Source organism: Pelophylax lessonae (assembly GCF_965119305.1).
Source record: "Pelophylax lessonae genome assembly, chromosome: 11".
NCBI lineage: Eukaryota > Metazoa > Chordata > Amphibia > Anura > Ranidae > Pelophylax > Pelophylax lessonae.
The window spans coordinates 46,203,490-46,224,334 of record NC_138778.1 but is presented as its reverse complement, the minus strand read 5'-3'; the positions used below and the strand labels follow the sequence as shown (position 1 = coordinate 46,224,334).

The 20,845-nt window shown below is 47.4% G+C and overlaps 1 protein-coding gene across 3 annotated transcripts in view; it reads left to right on the top strand.

Annotated features, from left to right (window-relative positions):
• Window positions 1-20,845, top strand: part of RALY (RALY heterogeneous nuclear ribonucleoprotein) — a 323,405-nt gene that overhangs the window by 246,225 nt on the left and 56,335 nt on the right. For all 3 annotated transcript variants that reach the window (XM_082271197.1, XM_082271196.1, XM_082271195.1), the window contains exon 4: window positions 17,248-17,323. In XM_082271197.1, coding sequence (XP_082127323.1) covers window positions 17,248-17,323 — 76 coding nt within the window. The remainder of the gene's footprint in view (window positions 1-17,247; window positions 17,324-20,845) is intronic.

The window sequence follows — 20,845 nt, the reverse complement described above, 5'->3', positions numbered from 1 at the left end:
CCCTTAGTTAGTAAACGCAATACTTTTGCGCAAACCAATCAAAATACGCTTATTGCGATTTTTTTTACCAAACATATGTAGCAGAAAACAAATTGGCCTAAAATGTTAAAAAATTTTGATTTTTACTTTTTTTCTTTGGGAATTTCATATAAAAAAATGTGAAAAATATTGTTATTTTTGCAAAATTGTCGCTCTTTTTTTGTTTATAGCGCATGATCAAAAAATGGCACAGGTGATCAAATACCACCAAAAGAAAGCTCTGTTTGTGGGAAAAAAAGGACGTCAATTTCATTTGGGTACAGCGTTGCACAACCGCGCAATTGTCCGTTAAAGTCACGCAGTGCCGAATCGCAAAATAGGCCCTGGTCAGGAATGGGGTAAAATCTCCTGGGGCTTAAGTGGTTAAGATCTGAATGTAGTATTTTTTCAAATTCTGTTTTTGCATTTTTGTGGTGAGCTTTAGTTAGTTTAGCTTTGTACTAACTAGTGTTCTCTGAGCATAGACTGTTTTATCTCAGTCACTTGCTCTATTCTCTGGCTCTAACAGGGTATGCTATAGAGGAAAATCTATTTATAAATGGAGGACAGGCGGATAAATTAATGGTCCACCTCCTCCATCCACAGAGCGCTTTTCATTCATGAAAGCTAAAGTGCAGCCTCTATGAATGAAGTGGGGTGGAAAAGACGGGCATAGTCAGCACTCTTAATGAGTGCCTATGACAGGTTTCTTGGTTCTATTAACCCCTGCAGCATTGGAGATTATGGCTGCATGGTATGAGGGGGGGGGGGCAATAGAAGACTACCACCAGCAGGCTTGAGGTGCATGCTGGGAGTGTTGTTGATTATCTGAAGCTCTTCTGGGCTCATAGTCTTCCCTTGTGGGCTTTTCCCTGTCAGTCACCCATTTCTTGGGCCCTACGGCTCTAATGGGAGGCCTCCTTGATGATACTGGCTGCCACTAGAGATGTGCGCAACAAAAAAATGTAATTTGTTGGTTTCAGTTTCCTTTAGGACAGCTGGCACCACAAGGGACACTTTAGATAAATTGTAAGTATTAAGTACTGTCCCTTGTGCTTATTTTTTTTTTTTTTTTTAACCAAGGTTTTATCTCAACGTAGGCTTTAATACTGGCCAATCAGCAGGCTTGAGGGCCTGCTGGTGCATGCTGGAAGTGTTATTAATTATCTGAAGCTCTTCTGTTCTCATAGTCTCCCCTTGTGGGCTTTGCCCTGTCAATCACTCCTTTATTGGGCCCTATGGCTCTAATGGGAGTCCTCTTAGAAGATACTGGCTGCCACTAGAGATGTGCGCAACAGAAAAATGTGTTTTGTTTGGTTTTGGTTTCCTTTATTAGGTTAATAATTGTGTTTCATCATATGCCTTATGTTAGAATGATTAATTTTCGGAATTTATTTTGTGTATTTGGATTCGTTTTATAAATTAATTGTTTTGAATTGAGTTGTATTTCGGAACAATGGCTACATTTGCCTGAGCATGAGCATTCGTTATTTTGGGAGATTACTTATGCACTCTGCTTGGGTTGGATGGAGGTAGATTTATCAGAATCATAATGAATGGAACTAAATTAATTTCAGATTTATTCCTTATGTTAACATTTGGAGATTCTGATGCATCCACCTTCATCCAATTCAAACACAATAAGGGCCCTTTCACACTGATCAGTTTTTCAGTTAACCACTTCAGTTCCAGAAGGTTCACTGGCAGGGAAGGGGTTAACAGCAGGAGCGATCAAAGGGTTAAATGTGTCCCTAGAGGGTGCTTGCTAACTGTGTGGGGGATGCTTTGACTGGAGGAAGACAGAGTTCCGTGTTCCTGCTTAGCAGAAACACAAGATTTCCATCTTCCCCTCTGACAGAACGGTAATCTGCCTTGTTTACACAGGCAGACCGCTGCTCTGTCAGCCTTGGGATCAACCGCTGGGACTCGCGGGACCTGCTGATTGGCTCCCACTGTGTCCAATCACAGTGGAAGCGGGGCACTGGCAGCAGCGCGCACGCCCCGGACCTGAAGAAAAAAATCACTTGATTTTGCTCTTTAGGGCCACACTGCCACAGTATATGTACGTAGGGCGGTCCTTAAGGGGTTAAAAAAAAAAGAGGAAAAAATGAATGAAAAATGCATCCCTTTAAATCCTATGTAACTGTTCACACTGCCCTTTGATATTTCAGTTGAGTTTTTAGGCTGCTTATGCATTTTTGCTGCGCTTTGCTGCAGTGCGTTGCATTTTTAATGCATTTCCGTTCCTTTTTTTCCCTGGGTATGTGACTGGACAAATCACTTCTCAATCTCCGAATGATGAACATTACGTCTAAATTTCAATTCGCATTAAAATTATTTACACATGTCTGGCTGCTACAGAGTGCTACATTTGGGCCTAGAGGAAGTAGACTGCCCTTGTCCCTCACATGGAATGAATAGAAAAGATACCGCTACAACCCCATAACATTTATTTTCATATTACAGATACTTATATAGCACCGTCAATTTACACTGTGCTTTACATATATATTGTACATTCACATCAGTCCCTGCCCTCAATGAGCTTACAATCTAAGGTCCCTAACTCACATTCATACATACACATACTAGGGCCAATTTAGATGGGAGCCAATTAACCTACCAGGCCAGCGTGTCTTTGGAGTCTTGGAGGAAACTAGAATATCCAGAGGAAACCCACACAGGCACAGGGAGAACATGCAAACTCCAGGCAGGTAGTGTCATGTTTGGGATTTGAACTGAAAACCCTGGTGCTGCTAGGAGGAAGTGCTAACCACTACACTAATCTGCCATCTTGGGTAAGGGCAGATGATTCATGTAGCATTTACTTCCTAGAGTCCATCTGCCATTAGTTTAGGCTTGCAGGAAGGTGGGTGTACTTAGGTGGAAAAAAAAACCCAACGCCTATCCTAAACATACCTGGGATATGACATTATATGCCTCGGCCTGGAAACCAGGAAGTAACTGGAAAAATGTAACCGTGATTGGCTGCCTCGGTGGTCACATGATCGGAATGCTCCCAATCACAAGCAGAGATCGGGAGTTTTCCGTTAGCCGCCAGTAACTGTGCCACGAGTGCGCCGAAGTGCGCGGTTTCAGCACAGCGCTATTTGTAATGCACGCAAATATGCGGCTGCTCCGTGCTGATGCCAAAAGGCCTGATATTTGCGTGCGACCAGTGCCAAGGAGTTAAGGGTCCAGCCAGTATACCCCAGTGAGAGAGTGATCCAGAAGGTTAAAGGACCAAGGACTGTGTTCTGAGTGCAGATCGGCAGATCACAAGCAGAGATTGGGAGTTTTCCGTTAGCCACCGGTAACTGTGCCACGAGTGCGCCAAGGTGCGCGCTCTCAGCACATCGCTATTTGCGCTAATGCACGCAAATATGCGGCTGCTCCGCGCTAAAGGCCCGCCCGCCGAAAGGCCGCATATTTGCGTGCGACCGGCGCCAAGGAGGTAAGGGTCCAGCCAGTATAGCCCAGTGAGAGAGTGATCCAGAAGGTTAGAGGACCAAGGACTGTGCTCTGAGTGCAGATTGGCAGATCACAAGCAGAGATCGGGAGTTTTCCGTTAGCCGCCGGTAACTGTGCAATGAGTGCGCCAAGGTGCGCGCTCTCAGCACATCGCTATTTGCGCTAATGCATGCAAATATGCGGCTGCTCCGCGCTAAAGGCCCGCCCGCCGAAAGGCCGCATATTTGCGTGCGACCGGCGCCAAGGAGGTAAGGGTCCAGCCAGTATAGCCCAGTGAGAGAGTGATTCAGAAGGTTAGAGGATCAAGGACTGTGCTCTGAGTGCAGATTGACAGATCACAAGCAGAGATCGGGAGTTTTCCGTTAGCCGCCGGTAACTGTGCAATGAGTGCGCCAAGGTGCGCGCTCTCAGCACATCGCTATTTGCGCTAATGCACGCGGCTGCTCTGTGCTGAGGCCAGCCCGCCAAAAGGCCGCATATTTGCGTGCGACTGGTGCCAAGGAGTTAAGGATCCAGCCAGTATAGCCCAGTGAGAGAGTGATCCAGTAGGTTAGATCAGTGGTCCTCAACTCCGGTCCTCAGGGCCCTCTAACAGGCCAGATTTTAGGTATTACCTTGGGGAGATGCAGACTAGAGTACTGCAATCACTTGAGGATCACTGGGTTAGATGACCAAGGACTGTGTTCTGATTGCAGATAGGTAGATATCATGTGCTCCCCCACACCCCACACCCTCCTTCTTTTTTCTCCATGCATGTGTGATAAAATCTAAAAAAAAACAAACTCAAATTGACTGGCGCCCATCATTTATTCAGAGAAAAGAATCACTCCGAGAAGATTGCTCCTTATTTGCCAAGTAAATGAGCCTGGCACATTCACAAGGTAGTTGCTTGTGAGCTGATACTCAGTATTCCTGCCATTCATGCTGATGTGGTTACCAATAGTGCTCCATAACCATTGTCATTTCTTCCTTTAAATGAGCAGTGTTCGCAATAAACAATTGTCTTCATCAAAAGGGAACGATCCTGGTGGAAAATCCTATCAATTTTGATTACATTGATTTGCTTTGACTGATTGTTTTTCAGCAAACAATAAATTTGTATCAATTAAAATGATGACAGATTGATTAGTGTGACATATGTGGCCAACATTAGAGTTTCCTGTGCATTTCTTTTCACACAACTGCTAGGATAGTCCTGCAGATTATCAGCAAGCAAATATTAAAAAACGACATTGACACTGTGTATTGGCCATTGTAGACAGAGAAGTAAATCTTTGCAATGACTCATGAAGATGCTTTATACCTCTCTGCATGAGGCAATGCAGGGTTCTCCAGTATATATATGCATGCCCTCCTTGGCCTGGCACCGGCTGCAGTAATATACGGCAGGTACTCCTAGGGCTGGCACGCATAGCCACGCTCAGATTACTGCTGTAGCACTGCTTGTCAGCTGCGTGCCGTGATTTGCAGGATGGTGGCTGAAGCGAGCAGCTGCGCATACATCAGACGGGGCACAGCAAGGTCAGCTTGGGAGACACAGTCAGGAAAACACAAGCAAAAAGATTTATGGGCCTCATGTACTTTGACTGTAAGAATTACTGAGTGCTTTGTCCATCCCAGCAGATCTGCTTTTCCCTTTTAGTTGCCAGGTGCATGAGGACAAACATGGTTGTATCTATTGATTCCAAATTAAAGCCCAATTCCAGACCTCTACCACACTCCCAACACACCCAGTCCTCCTCCTTGGAGTCTCCTTAAAATGCAAATTTGTATTCATTTTAGTACGAGTACCTTTAATCAAATATATTGTGATTGCTCATGATGAGGGTCCTCTTCCTCCTATCTTCTTGTCCAGAGAAGGGCAATCGGTGGTGGCTGGTGCTCCAAATTTTTTGGGGGACTTTGCGGCAAAAAACGCGGCGAGAAATTGCATGACTGAAAGGGGCCTTCAGTAATCAAAGTATAGTGTGCCCCCTTCAATGCAGAGTGACCACAGCATGCCCCCTTCAATGCAGAGTGACCACAGCGTGCCCCCTTTCAAATCAGAGTGACCACAGTGTGCCCCCTTCAATGCAGAGTGACCACAGCGTGCCCCCTTCAATGCAGAGTGACCAGCGTGCAGAGAGATCAGTGCACTTACCTGATGCAGCGCCGGCTTCTCCTCAGTCCTCCACGTCTCCCGAGTCCTCCTCCTTGGCCAATGGCAAAGGTTCGCCTTTCGGCCAATCAGGAAACAGGTCTCAGACCCGCTTCTTGATTGGCCAGGAGGAGGATCCGTGTGACAATAGCGAATATTCATTCGCTATTGTCACACAATGGGTGGGCTCAGGGCGCACTGCTCTGCGCCCCGGGTCCACCCTTTTCTGAAGCCTATTAGAGCCTCAGGCTCTAATCACGTGCTTCAGAAGAAAAAAAAAACCATTGAACTCCATGCGTCCGGCGCCCCGCATGTAGATTAGGGGGCCGGACGCATGGATAGGGGGGGGCGGCGCCCCTGTGCCCCCAAAGCACCGGCCGCCACTGAGGGCAATAGGTGCTTCATTGAAGTTAGGATTGCCACCTTTTCTTCAAGCCAAACCCAAACACTTTAGTGACACATGGTAAAAGTTTTTTGTAGTATACACTATAAGATTATGTAATGGGGAGTGGTGGGGAGAGATTCTATTAATTCACTAAAAAGGAGTTACAGTATGCCAAGACACTATCCCTCAGTATCAAATATTGGAATGGGAAAACCCACTCCTCTTACTCCCTCAGGAGAAGTAGGGGTAGAAACAGAGGTATGTAAGGGTGCTAAGCATAGATTGACACATAGACAATATTAAAAGGTAATACATTTTATTGATATCAAAATCTTGATATTGAATAGCATCTTGAACACTAGATTTTATCCAAATTAAATATCTCACTAGACACAAACAGTTACAGCAGATGTGGTTAATTCTGGATCTACGCGTTTCACCCAAGTGTGAGGGCTTCTTCAGCATCCAAAACCGATGAATTAGCACCACTAGAGACACAAGAATATAAATCAGGACAGATCATATTGATCAACATTTAAATCTCCAAGTCTATATGTGTACATTATAAACATAAAATATACATTAATCAAAAATATAACAACATATTAGAATGCAAGAACCTGTCCTCTCCCCCAGCCTCTGATATCCATTTTGGATTTCCTCTCATCGTCCCTACTTTTATCTCCCCCCCCCCCCCCTCCTTTTTTGTTTTTTTGTTTTTTGTGTGTGCTAATCATCCTGAATCTCTACTTCAGGTTCTTGCATTCTAATATGTTATATTTTTGATTGGGAGTAAGAGGGGTGGGTTTTCCCATTCCTACACTATAAGATTGTAAAGACCTAAGACACCTTTGGGCACACCAAGGAGAGCAATAATGCGACGCGCTTAGGCAAACAGTGGCTATGGCCAAATTGTGTTAAGGTCTGAACTGTCATGGTCTTACCTTCTTGCTGTTCTCCTTCGTTTGACATGTGCTGGCGGCCATCTTGGTTTCTGGGTTTCTTGTAGCCTCCCACCCTGCGGCTCCTCCTTCCCACTGGGAGGAGCTGGATGCCTAGCTCATATATATAGGAGGTCTGTGGCTTCAGTTCCTTGCTTGGTCCTCCTGTGTTCACATGCTTCTAAGACTGCTGCTGCTTCTTTTCCCTGATCCTGGCTTCGTCTGACTACCCTGCTGGTTCCTGATCCTGGCTTCGTCTGACTACCCTGCTGGTTCCTGATCCTGGCTTCGTCTGACTACTCTGCTGGTTCCTGATCCTGGCTTCGTCTGACTACCCTGCTGGTTCCTGATCCCGGCTTCGTCTGACTACCCTTCTGGTTCCTGACCTCTGGCTTCGCAAGGACTCTGCCTCGGTTTCGCCATCCGTTTGGACTTTTGCTTTACAGCTTGATTTTCAATAAAGCCTTCTTATTTTCACTTATCTGTTGTTGTACGTCTGGTTCATGGTTCCGTGACATTAGGACCAAGCCATGAATTCTGACGGTACAGGGCCATCCTCGCTACCCACGCTGGTTGCCAGACTTGATCAGCAGGATCACCTGTTGGGTCGGTTCGCCGTGGCGTTGCAAACCCTGCTTGAACGCACGGCTCATTTCGCTCCCGTTGCCGATGGGTCGGTTGTCGCTCCTGGGCCCGCTCCTACTGCCGCTCCGGTTGTTGCGCCAGAGTCTACCCCGACACCTGTTGTTGCGCCTGCGGTGTTTCGGGGTATGACCGGTTCTGCCCCCCTTCCACAGCGCTTTGGGGGAGAGCCAACTCAGTGCCGAGGTTTCCTTAACCAGGTGGGCATTTATTTCGAGTTGCTGCCACATGCCTTTCCTACTGAGAGATCAAAGGTGGGCTTCTTAATTTCGCTGCTCTCGGACAAGGCCTTGGCCTGGGCCAGCCCTTTATGGGAGAACAACAATCCGGTGGTTGCCGAGTTTTCCGGTTTTGTTGCTTCTCTTCGGAGGGTATTCGATGTGCCGGCTCGTGCTGCCTCTGCTGCAAAGCTCCTTATGTCCATCAGACAGGGTTCACGATCCGTAGCTGAATACGCCATTGAGTTTCGTACCCTGGCAGCAGAGGTGGGCTGGAATAATGAGGCTCTGGTCGCTGCTTTCTCTCATGGTCTCTCGGATGCCTTGAAGGATGAGGTTGCAGCTAAGGACCTACCAGTGGAGCTTGAGTCTCTTATTTCTTTCTTGATTTTGATTGACACCAGACTCAGGGAGAGACCTTCCTTTAAGGAGAGTCTGCGGAGGCCTCCTAACAGATTGGCGCCTACCTTTGCTGTCGCACCCGTGCCTCCCTCTCCTCCCACACCTCCTGGGGATGACTTGGCTGGGGGTGAACCCATGCAGCTGGGCTTTGCTCGCCTGTCCGAGGGGGAGAGGGTACTCCGAAGACGCGAGGGTCGATGCATGTACTGTGGTCTCGGTGGGCATTTTCGGTTGGCATGTCCGAACCGTCCGGGAAACGCTCGCACCTGAGATCCTGTCGGGGGCAGATCTTGGGTGGAGTCTCCTCGTCCCCGGTTTCCCGTGTTGACAAACCACTGATCACTGTTGTCCTCTCCTGGGTCGGGGGCTCGGTGACGACCCAGGCGTTGGTGGACTCTGGTGCTGGTGGTTTGTTCATTGATAGTGTGTTCGCTGCCGCCAATTCCATTCCTCTGCAGGCCCGAGGTTCTCCACTGGCTCTTGAGGCGATAGACGGCAGACCCCTTCTGCCGCCACATGTGACTCATGAGACCCTTCCAGTGGGGATAGCCATTGGTGCCGTTCACAGAGAGTCGGTCTGCTTCCAGGTTATTTCGTCTCCACACTACTCGGTGGTCTTGGGGTACCCCTGGCTCCAGAAGCATAATCCGACTTTCGATTGGAGATCGGCCGAGATCCTCTCGTGGTCACCGCAGTGTGGGGCTAGTTGCATCCATGGGCCTGTCAAGTTGCTGTGTACTTCCTCGGACTCTCTGTTGCCTCCTGAATATGAGGAGTACCGGGATGTATTCGATAAGGTGCGCGCGGTTGCCCTACCTCCGCACCGCCCATACGATTGTGCCATCGAGTTACAACCTGGTGCCGTTCCCCCTCGTGGCAAGGTCTATCCACTGTCGGTAGCGGAGAATGAGGCCATGGAGGAGTACGTGAAGGAGGCGCTTTCACGCGGACACATTCGCAAATCCTCGTCCCCGGCAGGGGCTGGATTTTTCTTTGTGAAAAAGAAGGGCGGTGAGTTGAGGCCTTGCATCGATTACAGGGGTCTCAATCGCATCACGATCAAGAACGCTTACCCGATACCCTTGATTTCCGAGCTGTTCGATCGCCTTAAAGGGGCCACGGTCTTTACCAAACTCGACCTGAGGGCGGCATATAACCTCGTAAGGATCAAGGCGGGCGATGAGTGGAAGACCGCGTTTAACACCAGGACCGGTCATTATGAATCCTTGGTTATGCCCTTTGGGTTGTGCAATGCGCCCGCAGTCTTTCAGGAATTCATTAACGATGTTTTCCGTGACCTGTTGCAGCAGTGTGTGGTGGTCTATTTGGATGACATCTTGGTATATTCTGAATCCATGGAGACCCACATTCTGGATGTCAGATGAGTGTTGCAACGGTTACGAGAGAACAAGCTGTTCGGTAAGCTTGAGAAATGCGAATTTCACCGATCCCAGGTAACCTTCTTAGGTTACATCATTTCCGCTGAGGGGTTCTCCATGGATCCTGAGAAGGTTTCGGCTGTCTTACAGTGGCCCCAGCCCAGTGGTCTTCGCTCCCTGCAGCGCTTTTTGGGCTTCGCCAATTATTATCGGAAGTTCATCAGGGACTTTTCCATGCTAGCCAAGCCTCTCACGGATCTGAACAGGAAGGGCAGTAATTCTCAGGTCTGGCCGCTCGAGGCCATCCGAGCTTTTGAGGCTCTAAAGTCCGCCTTTGTGTCGGCTCCGATTCTGTCGCATCCCAACCTTGGGTTGCCCTTTGTCCTCGAGGTGGACGCGTCTGAGACGGGAGTAGGCGCCCTTCTGTCTCAGCGTTGAACACCAGAGGGTCCTCTGCTTCCTTGTGGGTTTTACTCCCGGAAACTGTCTTCCGCGGAGTGCAACTATCAGATTGGTGACAGGGAGTTATTGGCCATCGTGCAGGCCCTTAAAGAATGGAGGCACTTGCTCGAGGGTTCGGTGGTTCTGGTCCTCATCCTGACGGACCACAAGAATCTGACCTACCTTTCTGAGGCCAAGAGATTGACACCACGTCAGGCCAGATGGGCTCTGTTCTTGTCACGTTTTAATTACGTGGTCTCCTACCTACCCGGTTCCAAGAACATCAGGGCGGATGCCTTATCACGGCAGTACTCCGACCTGTCCAGGGAGGAGTCGATTCCGACTTCGGTCATACCTCCGAATCAGATCCTGGCCGCCATTCGCACCAGCCTGACCTCTCCCCTGGGTGAGCAGATTTTGGCGGCTCAATCTGGTGCTCCCTCTGAGAGACCCAACGGCAGATGTTTTGTGCCTGAGGAGTTGCGCACTCGGTTGTTGCGAACCTACCATAACTCCAAGACCGCGGGGCATCCTGGAAAGAATCAGCTGTCCTGGGCTGTTTCACGTTTGTTCTGGTGGCCTTCCCTACGTTCCGACATCGCCGCATATGTAGCGGCATGCTCCGTTTGTGCCCAGAGTAAGTCCCCTCGGCACCTTCCGTTGGGCCTTCTGCAACCCATAGCCACCGGGGAGCGCCCATGGTCACACCTGGGGATGGATTTCATTGTGGACCTCCCTGCATCCCGAGGCCATACGGTCATTCTCATGATTGTGGATCGATTTTCCAAAACGTGCCACTGTGTTCCTCTCAAGAAGTTACCCTCTGCACAGGAGTTGGCCACGATTTTTGCCAGGGAGGTCTTCCGGTTGCACGGTTTGCCCAAGGAGATTGTGTCGGATCGGGGGAGTCAGTTTGTGTCCAGGTTCTGGCGCGCCTTTTGCTCCCAGTTGGGGATTCATCTCTCCTTCTCCTCGGCCTACCACCCTCAGTCCAATAGGGCCGCAGAACGATCCAATCAGGCCTTGGAACAATTCCTTCGTTGCTATGTCTCCGATCACCAAGACAATTGGGTTGACCTCCTGCCTTGAGTTTGCCAGGAACACGGCGGTGAACTCTTCCTCTGGGACGTCTCCCTTCATGGCCAATTATGGGTTCCAACCTGCCGTGTTACCGGAGGTATTCTCTCCCCAGGATATTCCGGCTGTGGAGGATCACCTTTCCGTCCTACGTGCTTCTTGGGTACAGATCCAGAAGTCCCTTGAGGTCTCTGCGCAGCGCCAGAGACTCCAGGCTGATCGCAGACGAGCGCCTGCTCCTTCCTACCAGGCCGGAGACCGTGTATGGTTGTCCACCCGCAACCTCAACCTTCGAGTGCCCACTCCCAAGCTGGCGCCTCGCTTTGTTGGTCCCTTCCGAGTGCTTCGCAGGGTAAACCCGGTAGCCTATGCCCTTGCGCTTCCTCCTGGTATGCGGATCTCCAACGTGTTTCATGTCTCCCTGTTGAAGCCACTGGTGTGTAATCGTTTCACTTCCTCGGTTCCTCGGCCCCGTCCGGTCCAAGTGGGCAATCGTGAGGAGTATGAGGTGAGCAATATCCTGGACTCACGCCTGGTCCGCGGTCGGGTGCAGTTTTTGGTTCATTGGCGTGGTTATGGTCCAGAGGAGCGTTCCTGGGTTCCCTCCGCAGATGTCCATGCTCCTGCCTTGCTCCGAGCCTTCCACGCACGCTTCCCTCAGAGACCGTTCTTTACTCCGCGGAGGAGGGGCCCTTGAGGGGGAGGTACTGTCATGGTCTTACCTTCTTGCTGTTCTCCTTCGTTTGACATGTGCTGGCGGCCATCTTGGTTTCTGGGTTTCTTGTAGCCTCCCACCCTGCGGCTCCTCCTTCCCACTGGGAGGAGCTGGATGCCTAGCTCATATATATAGGAGGTCTGTGGCTTCAGTTCCTTGCTTGGTCCTCCTGTGTTCACATGCTTCTAAGACTGCTGCTGCTTCTGGTCCCTGATCCTGGCTTCGTCTGACTACCCTGCTGGTTCCTGATCCTGGCTTCGTCTGACTACCCTGCTGGTTCCTGATCCTGGCTTCGTCTGACTACTCTGCTGGTTCCTGATCCTGGCTTCGTCTGACTACCCTGCTGGTTCCTGATCCCGGCTTCGTCTGACTACCCTTCTGGTTCCTAACCTCTGGCTTCGCAAGGACTCTGCCTCGGTTTCGCCATCCGTTTGGACTTTTGCTTTACAGCTTGATTTTCAATAAAGCCTTCTTATTTTCACTTATCTGTTGTTGTACGTCTGGTTCATGGTTCCGTGACATGAACATTTCAGGCAGACTGAAACCTGGACACATAATTCAAAACCTTGGCTGCCCAGGTGAATTCTAGTCAGGTGGCAACCCTATGTGTCCCCCCCCCCCCCTCCTTTATAATACAGGAGTCAGTGTCACCCTTCCATAATACAGAGGTCACTTAAACCCCCCCCCCCATAATACAGATGTCAGTTCCACTCCTCCCCCTTTTTAATACAGGGGTCAGTGTCATCCTGCCATAATACCGGGGTCACCATCACCCCCCTCTCTCATAATACAGGGGTCAGTGTAAACCCCCCTATTGTGATACAAGGGTCAGTGTCACCCCCCCCCCCCTCCCTTTGTAATACAGGGGTCATTAATGTTTTGTCCATGGCAGGTGACTGGTATTGAAATGGTTAAACATATATACTGTGTAATCTTCATATATACTGTGCAAAATATATTTTTCTATTAGATCAGAGTCCCCTCAAATCAGCGACTCCCTTTAGAGACCAACCATCGGAGGGAATCCAGGAGAAGGCAAAGTAGAGGCAGGTGCTGCACCGCTGTGCCCAGTGTGTCGGCAAGGTACAGAAATACTAACTGTGCACTCATTCACCGATAGCACCCTTGCTTTAGGACTGGCTCCCTGCCCGAGACAGAGGTGGAGCAGGACTAGTACTCTAGCGTGAATTATAGTACAGGGGGGACAGGCGGGGGAATCGGGGAGAAAGCAGAGCACAGGCAGGTCATGCGGCGCTGTGCTGACCTGACAGGAATCCTCACTGGTGCACTCGGAAATTGATCGCCAATGTCTTCCACCTCCGGGAATTAGAGTTATTTACTTATTTACTTTCACTTTCATTGATAATGGTAAACAGGACAAATAGAGAGGGTGAATCTCCCTAACGGGGGCACAGACAGCAATAAAAATAAATAAGAAACAAGTGTTTCATCTCTGCTCTGTCCAAAACTAAAAAAGGTTTTGCCTTTAATTTACCTTAATGTTGGATGTTTCACATGACCAAAGTCTCTGCCTGGTCCCGGGCATTGATGTGCATGCTCTGCACAAGTGTTACCCCATGTGTATGGGCGCAGTAGGCCCCGCCCCCACCCTGCACTCAGAGGAAGCAATTGAATGGTGCTGGGTGTCATCCAACCTGAACCATGATCACTGGACCATGGAGAGGTGGGTCTTAGGAGCACAACACTGGAGAGGAGGTAAGTATTGATGCCTCCTGATGAGGTCCTGGATGTGATGAAACGCGTAGGGGCAGGTGACTTCCGGATCACTTGCCACTTCCTCCGGCTCCCATGCTGCTCAGAGCAGTGGCAATCGACCATTAAGCTTTGGCAGAGGATTCTGAGGTGCCAGGATCATACCAAATACTGTGATTCTTTTGTTTTTATTAAATTGTATTACGACATGAGCCTTTTCTTTGTTTGATTCCTTTCTTGTATGGGCATAAGATATACCATATATCGATCCTAGGAAATTGCCATACACAGCAGGGCTGTAATCCAGACCTTCTGACCTACCTTAGTGTAAGCTTAGGTGGTCAACACCATCTGGTGAGTTTGGGACACAGAGTGAAGCAAGTTTTGCTGTGGAGTGGCACAGATTATTGCACTTTATTTTAGAAAATTTTAGAAAATGTACAACACTTGGCACTTTTGATTGCACTTGCACTCTATATAATGATGTATAGCATTTTATATGTGTGTTACGTTTTTTGAGCTGTGTTATAAAGGGTTGGAATTGGGAAGGTGCGGCTTTTATTTATTGGTCATTTTTAAGAAATGCGTTTGATATTTTTAGAACAATTGGACAATGAATTACAAAAAAATAAAAATGGAATTGGGCTTTAAAGAGTACCTGTCAACCATTTTAAACATTGAAAAGTCCTTCCTAAGAGCAGACACCAGAAGATGCCTGCTATTACTTTTACAACCACAAAAACATTCTCTGTGTGTCTTTTAAAGTTTATTTTGTTACTAGGAGGCAATTTCCTTGTTCAGGGAGACTGCTGTCATTGGCCATTGTGGCAATCTCACGTAAAATGGTTGAGCATAAAAGCAATAACGTCTAGGTCAAGCCTACATACTGATGAGGGTTGCAGGATCACTGGAGACATTATGAGCCTATTTATCAAAGAATCTAAAAGAACACCTTTGCTTGTTTCCCAGATAAATCATCCAGGTTTGAAAATGAAAAAAAAATCCATTATGATTACTTGCTACATACTGTAGATAGTTTTCATGAATTTTGGAATTGAATGTTTGGCAAGTGATTTTGACAAGTGTCCCTTCAGTTGACAGATTCAAATGCATGCACCCAGTAGACACTTGCATATGGCTTTGGGCTGAGTTGAATGTTGCATACAATGTTCAGCCAGCCATACAGTTGCATTGTTTCTCCCAGCAGAACCCCTCTGCCATTTCAAGCAGATGTGTGGCACTGGGTGGATCTGCTTCTTTTTCCAGTGCTCATGGAAACCTAGCCAAAGACCAGAGGTGTAACTAGAACCTTCAGGGCAGAAGTGCAAGAAACCATGAAGGGCCCCCCGGACCCCTGGCCGGGGCCCTTCCCTTCAAGCCTGGGGCTCTTCCCACTGATCCTGGGGCCCTTTACTCTCATTGCAGGACCCTTTCACAAGTTCTGCAGTTGGCCCCCTTCCTGCCATCTTGGAGGCTCCCCACGGTGGTGGAATGCCAGGGCCCAGTCGCAAGTGTGACCTTTGCGATCCTGGAAGTTCACCCACTGGTGTCAGTAATTTTTATTTTTTGGAATTTTAATTGTATTATTTTTTATCATTTTATTTTATTTTTTACAATGTCACTGACTTTGACTCTGTCCATTCAGAAAAGGAAGGAGCTGGTAAATTACATATTTACCGACCCCTTCCTAGTTCTCTATTGAGACATATCCCCTGCAGCAGCTGGCAGGAGAGGGAAGGGAGCACACTGGGGGGGGGGGGGGAGCACACAGGGGCCCAGAGACAGCAGAACACAAGTGAACTTGATAGGAGGAGTGGCGGGGGCAGCATACAGAGGAACCAATCTCCTCCATTTTCCTCCTGCAGCTACAGGCCCCCCGGAGCATTGGGCCCAGTTGCAGTTGCAATCCCTGTAGTTACGACCCTGCCAAGGACCGATGAGGGCAATATGACTTTAGAATAAGGGGTCAATTTAACTGCAGGTGCAGGAGAGCCAAATGCAAGCACCACATCCAAGTCGTCAAGAAATAAATAAAAAAACAATATTAACTGGGACTTTTTAGGTGCCTAAATCTACAGCAAAAACATTGTATTACATAAAATCACGTTTAATACAAATTGTTGATTTACAGCTCATACATTATTAAAACCAATGACAATTGGATAATGTGATACAATACAATTGTACCCAAGAGACGCATAGCATGCGTTATATCAAAGTTCCATCTGTCGTAGCTGATATACTGTATGTAAACAATCATCACTGGTTGTTTCAACGTGTTTTTTGCTTTAGTGCTTCATCGGGAAAACACTTGAGAAAAAATTAAAACCACTCCAACCACCCACATGGCCAGACCAGAGAACCCAGGGGCCCAGCCTAGAGGGAAAACCCCCTCCAACTAACTGTGCGCTCCACCCAAAGGAAAGCACAAAGTGGACCACGGTAGGGGATAATGGGGCATGCAAATTGAAAAAAGGGGGGGGGAGGACACCAAAATCAAGTGGCCTTATAAGCAATGAAAGGCTGTCCATGCATGAGCTGGAGTTGGAGGGGGTTTCCCTTTGGGCTGAGCCTCTGGGATCTCTGGTTTGGCCGTGTGGGTGGTTGGAGTGGTTTGCAATTTTTCCATGTATGAGCTGGAGTTGGAGGGGGTTTCCCTTTGGGCTGAACCTCTGGGATCTCTGGTTTGGCCATGTGGGTGGTTGGAGAGGTTTGAAATTTGTCAATGAATGAGCTGGAGTTGGAGGGGGTTTCCCTTTGGGCTGAACCTCTGGCATCTCTGGTTTGGTCGTGTGGGTGGTTGGAGTGGTTTGCAATTTGTCCATGTATGATCTGGAGCTGGAGGGGGTTTCCCTTTGGGCTGAACCTCTGGCATCTCTGGTTTGGTCGTGTGGGTGGTTGGAGTGGTTTGCAATTTGTCCATGTATGATCTGGAGTTGGAGGGGGTTTCCCTTTGGGCTGAACCTCTGGCATCTCTGGTTTGGCCGTGTGGGTGGTTGGAGTGGTTTGCAATTTGTCCATGCATGAGCTGGAGTTGGAGGGGGTTTCCCTTTGGGCTGAACCTCTGGGATCTTTGATTTGGCCATGTGGGTGGTTGGAATGGTTTGTAATTTTTTTTAAGTGGTTTCCTGATGAAACGCAAGAGCGAAACATGTTGAAAACATCAGCGATGATCATTTACATATATCAACTGTGACAGATGGAACTTTGATATAACATGTTATGCATCTCGTGGGGTACAAATGTATTGTATCATGTTATCCAATAATCATTAGCTTTAATAATGTCTGAGCTGTAAATCAACAATTTGTAATAAAAGTGATTTCATGTAATACGTCTTTGCTGTAGATTTTGGCACCTAAAAAGTCTCGGGTAATATTGTTTATTTCTTGATGACTTTAGAACAGTCTAATCCACATCTGCCTCTTTTGTCCTTTCCCTATTTCCCTGACAACTCTTGGGTGATGGTTTCAACTTAGCCCCTATGAACACAAAACTGGCACCAGATCCATCCAAAAATTACTAAACTGGGTGACATCTTTTTCATATCTAAGGTAACTTCAGCTCTCAGGTGCCCTGGGGGGAGAATAATCCCTAATAGTTGGCATGTATGTGGGACATATTAGGAATGGCCATTTAGATATAGCTAATACTAAGATGTTAACCTAAAAAATAAAAGTTAATTATGTTTTTTTAACTTATCTACAGATATCAACATGGCTGGAGAACCAAAGCCCGCCGTCAGACCAAAAAATTTGAAGAGAGCCACAGCTGCACTATACAGGTAAAATGTTATCCCCCTAAAGGGTTTGGTACAGAAAAAGATGCAATGACAGTTCTTGGAAGATGAAGCTAAAAGTATAGTTTGAGCAATTCTGTTCAATCACATTGCTCTCATGTACCAGGAAAGGACAATACTTATATATTACTATATTTTCTTGTTCAATTGTCTATAGATTTACCTCAATCATGTAGTGCAAGTGCCTGCCTGATTGCATACAAATTGAAAGTGTTTAGGTTTGACCTCATATTATACGGTTTTGGTAAATCTAAAGGAAAATTGTGCAAGAAAATGGTATAATGTATGGCCAGCCTAACTCCCAGATTCCTCTGTAATTGACTGATACAGCAGAGATGCACATACTAAATGTAAAAACATTCCCAGGCAGTGTCATACAGGTCTTAACCTCTTTAAATTAGAGATTTGAGGTCTTTTTGACCCCAGATCTCTCAATAAAGAGGACCTGTTATCCTTATTTCTATTACAAGGGATGTTTACATTCCTTGTAATAGGAATAAAAGTGATAAAAAAACAAATCAAAAAAACAAAGGGGCAGTGTAAAAATAAAAAGTAAAATAAAATTTAAAAAAAGATGGGCATGTTCAGGCATTCTTTCAAGCGTTTTTTCTTTTTTTTTCAGGTGTTTTTGAGAGTTTATTTTTTTTTTTTTTTAGCAGATTTGCAAATATTAAAGGTGTTTTTTTCAGGCGTTTTTCAACTAAAAGGTGTGGAGTGCTGCTGTAAAGGGGGCAAATAGCTGTTGTTTGAGCAGAAAATAGAAGGACAAAATGCTTGAAAAACCCCTTAATGACCAGGCTATTTTTTGCGATACAGCACTGTGTTGCTTTAACTGACAATTGCCCGGTCGTGCGACGCTGTACCTAAAAGAAAATGTATGTAATTTTTTTCCCCCACAAATAGAGCTTTCTTTGGTGGTATTCGATCACCTCTGCCATTTTTATTTTGTATTTAACGCTATAAACAAACAAAAAAAAAAACACAATTAAAAAAAAACAATATTTTTTACTTTCTGCTATAAAACATTCCCAATAAAAAAATAAAAAAATCTGATTTTCTTTTTCAATTTAGGCCAATATGTATTCTGCTACACATTTTTGGTAAAAAAAAAAAAAATCCTAATATATTGTGTATATTGATTGGTTTGTGCAAAAGTAGCATTTACAAACTGTGAAATATATTTATGGACTTTTTATTTATTTTATTGTTTTTACTAGTAATGGCAGCTTTTTGGGGGGGCTGCGACATGGCGGCAGACAAATCTGACACTAAGGGACACTTTTTGGGGACCAGTGACACCAATACAGTGATCAGTGCTAAAAAAATGCACTGTTACTGTATAAATGACACTGGCAGGGAAGGGGTTAACACTAGGGGTGAACAAGGGGATAAGTGTGCTCCTAGGGAGTGCTTTCTAACTGTGGGGGGAGTGGATGCACTAGAGGAAAACAGAAATCTGAGTTTCAGCTTAGCTGGAACCAGTGGTGTATTTAGGTTTTGTGCTGCCCTAGGCCTGACTAAACTTGGGCACCCCTAATTTAAATATGACCCACCCCTTCCTGTAAAGGCCACACCCCTTCGTGTTTATGACCCGCCCTGTTATCTGTAAACCACAGACTACAACCAGTTTTTCAGTGCCCATCAGTGCAGCCCCATCAGTTTCCATAAGTTCAGCCTCATCAGTGCAGCCTTATGAGTGCAGCCTCATTACTGGCCATCAGTGCGGCCTCATCAGTGGCCATCAGTGCGGCCTCATCAGTGGCCATCAGTACAGCCCCGTCAGTGGCCATTAGTGCAGCCTATCAGTGCATCATATCAGTGCCCATCAGTGCTGCCTTATCAGTGGCCATCAGCGCAGCCTCATCAGTGGCAGTCATTGCAGCCTCATCAGTGGACATCAGTGCAGCCCATTAGTGCCCATTAGTGCAGAATATCAATGCAGCCCCATCAGTGAAGCTTATCAGTGCCCACTTTTTTGCTGCCCCCCTGCAAAGTGCCGCCCTAGGCCTGGGCCTTGTTGGCCTAGGCCAAGATACAGCACTGGCTGGAACACAGATCTCTCTCTGCCTCTGTCATGTTTACATAGGCAGAACGCCATTCTGTCATTCCACGGAACGACCCGCGGGTCCCGACAGACATCGCCTCCTCCGGACCTGCTGATTGGCTTCCGCTGTGTCCAATCACAGAGGGAGTGGCACATGCATGCCCCCAAAAACCCATGCACAAAATCATGTACACGTACGTGATTATGCACAGCCGGCTGCCCTGCCACAGTATATATGCGGTGGGCGGTCCGGAAGTGCTGAAGGCATTTCCATTCAAGTCTATGGGGACAAGAATGCTCAAATCTGCCTGAAAAGAATCTTATGTACTTTTTTGAGCGACAGGCGTTTTGCTACAGGTGATAAAATGCTCAAATGTGAACAGGGGCCATTAAAATGAATAGGATTTTGCTTGTTGAGTGTTTGAGTGTCGAGCTTTGAGCAGAAAAAGTGTGAATGAGGCCTTAGCAGTGGCGGCCCGTCCATTGGGGGCGCAGGGGCGCCGCCCTCCCCATGCATCCGGCCCCCAAATCTACATGCAGAGCGCCGGACGCATGGATTCCAATAGGGTTTTTTTTGTTTTTAAGCACCTGATTAGAGCCAGAGGTTTTAATAGGCTTCAAAAAAGGGTGGGCTCGGGGAGCAGAGCACTGCGCCCTGAGCCCACCCAGTTGTATGACAATAGTGAATAAATATTCGCTATTATCACACTGATTCTCCTCCCAGCCAATCAGGAAGTGGGTCGTGAGACCCATTTCCTGATTGGCTGAAAAAAGAAGCGATTTTACTGGCCAGGAAGAGGGAGGAGACGCACAGCCGGAGGAGACTCACAGCCACTCCGGGAAGGAGGAAGTAATGATGCTGGCTGTCCGACTGGCCAGTCGTCCATCCGTCCGTCCCGGAGGGGGGGGGGAGTGGTGGATTTGACTGCCTGCTGCATTGCCGGCCGGCCATCCCGCGGGGGGTAGGGGGGTTATCATGCACCAGCCGCCACTGGGTCTTAGCTCTTGTTCACACTGAATGCAGATTTGAAATCATGTGAGTTGATCTGAACTCGCACAATTTTAAAGCTGAATTTCAGTCTGACTTAGGGGGCGACTTACAAGACATGAGTGCAGGTTCATACACAGATGTCTATTGAAATCGCCCCTAAAGTCGTCAAAAGTAGTGCAGGAACTACTTATGAAAATTGGTGCGGCGCCGCAAAGGCGGTGATGCACCAATTGGTACGCTCCGATTGCCAGGAATAGGCTGCTATTTGACATGCGATTTGACCTGTCAAATCGCATGTCAATTCACGCCAATGTGAACAAAGGCTTATTGTTAAAGCTTGATTGAACAAGCTGAAGTTAGAAGCTGATTGGTTACTCTGCACAGCTGCACCAGATTCTGCGTGCACCAGGTTTAGTAAATCTCCCCCTTTGGCACCGACCAGTCCGAATCACTCTCAAAGCAAAACCTTTGA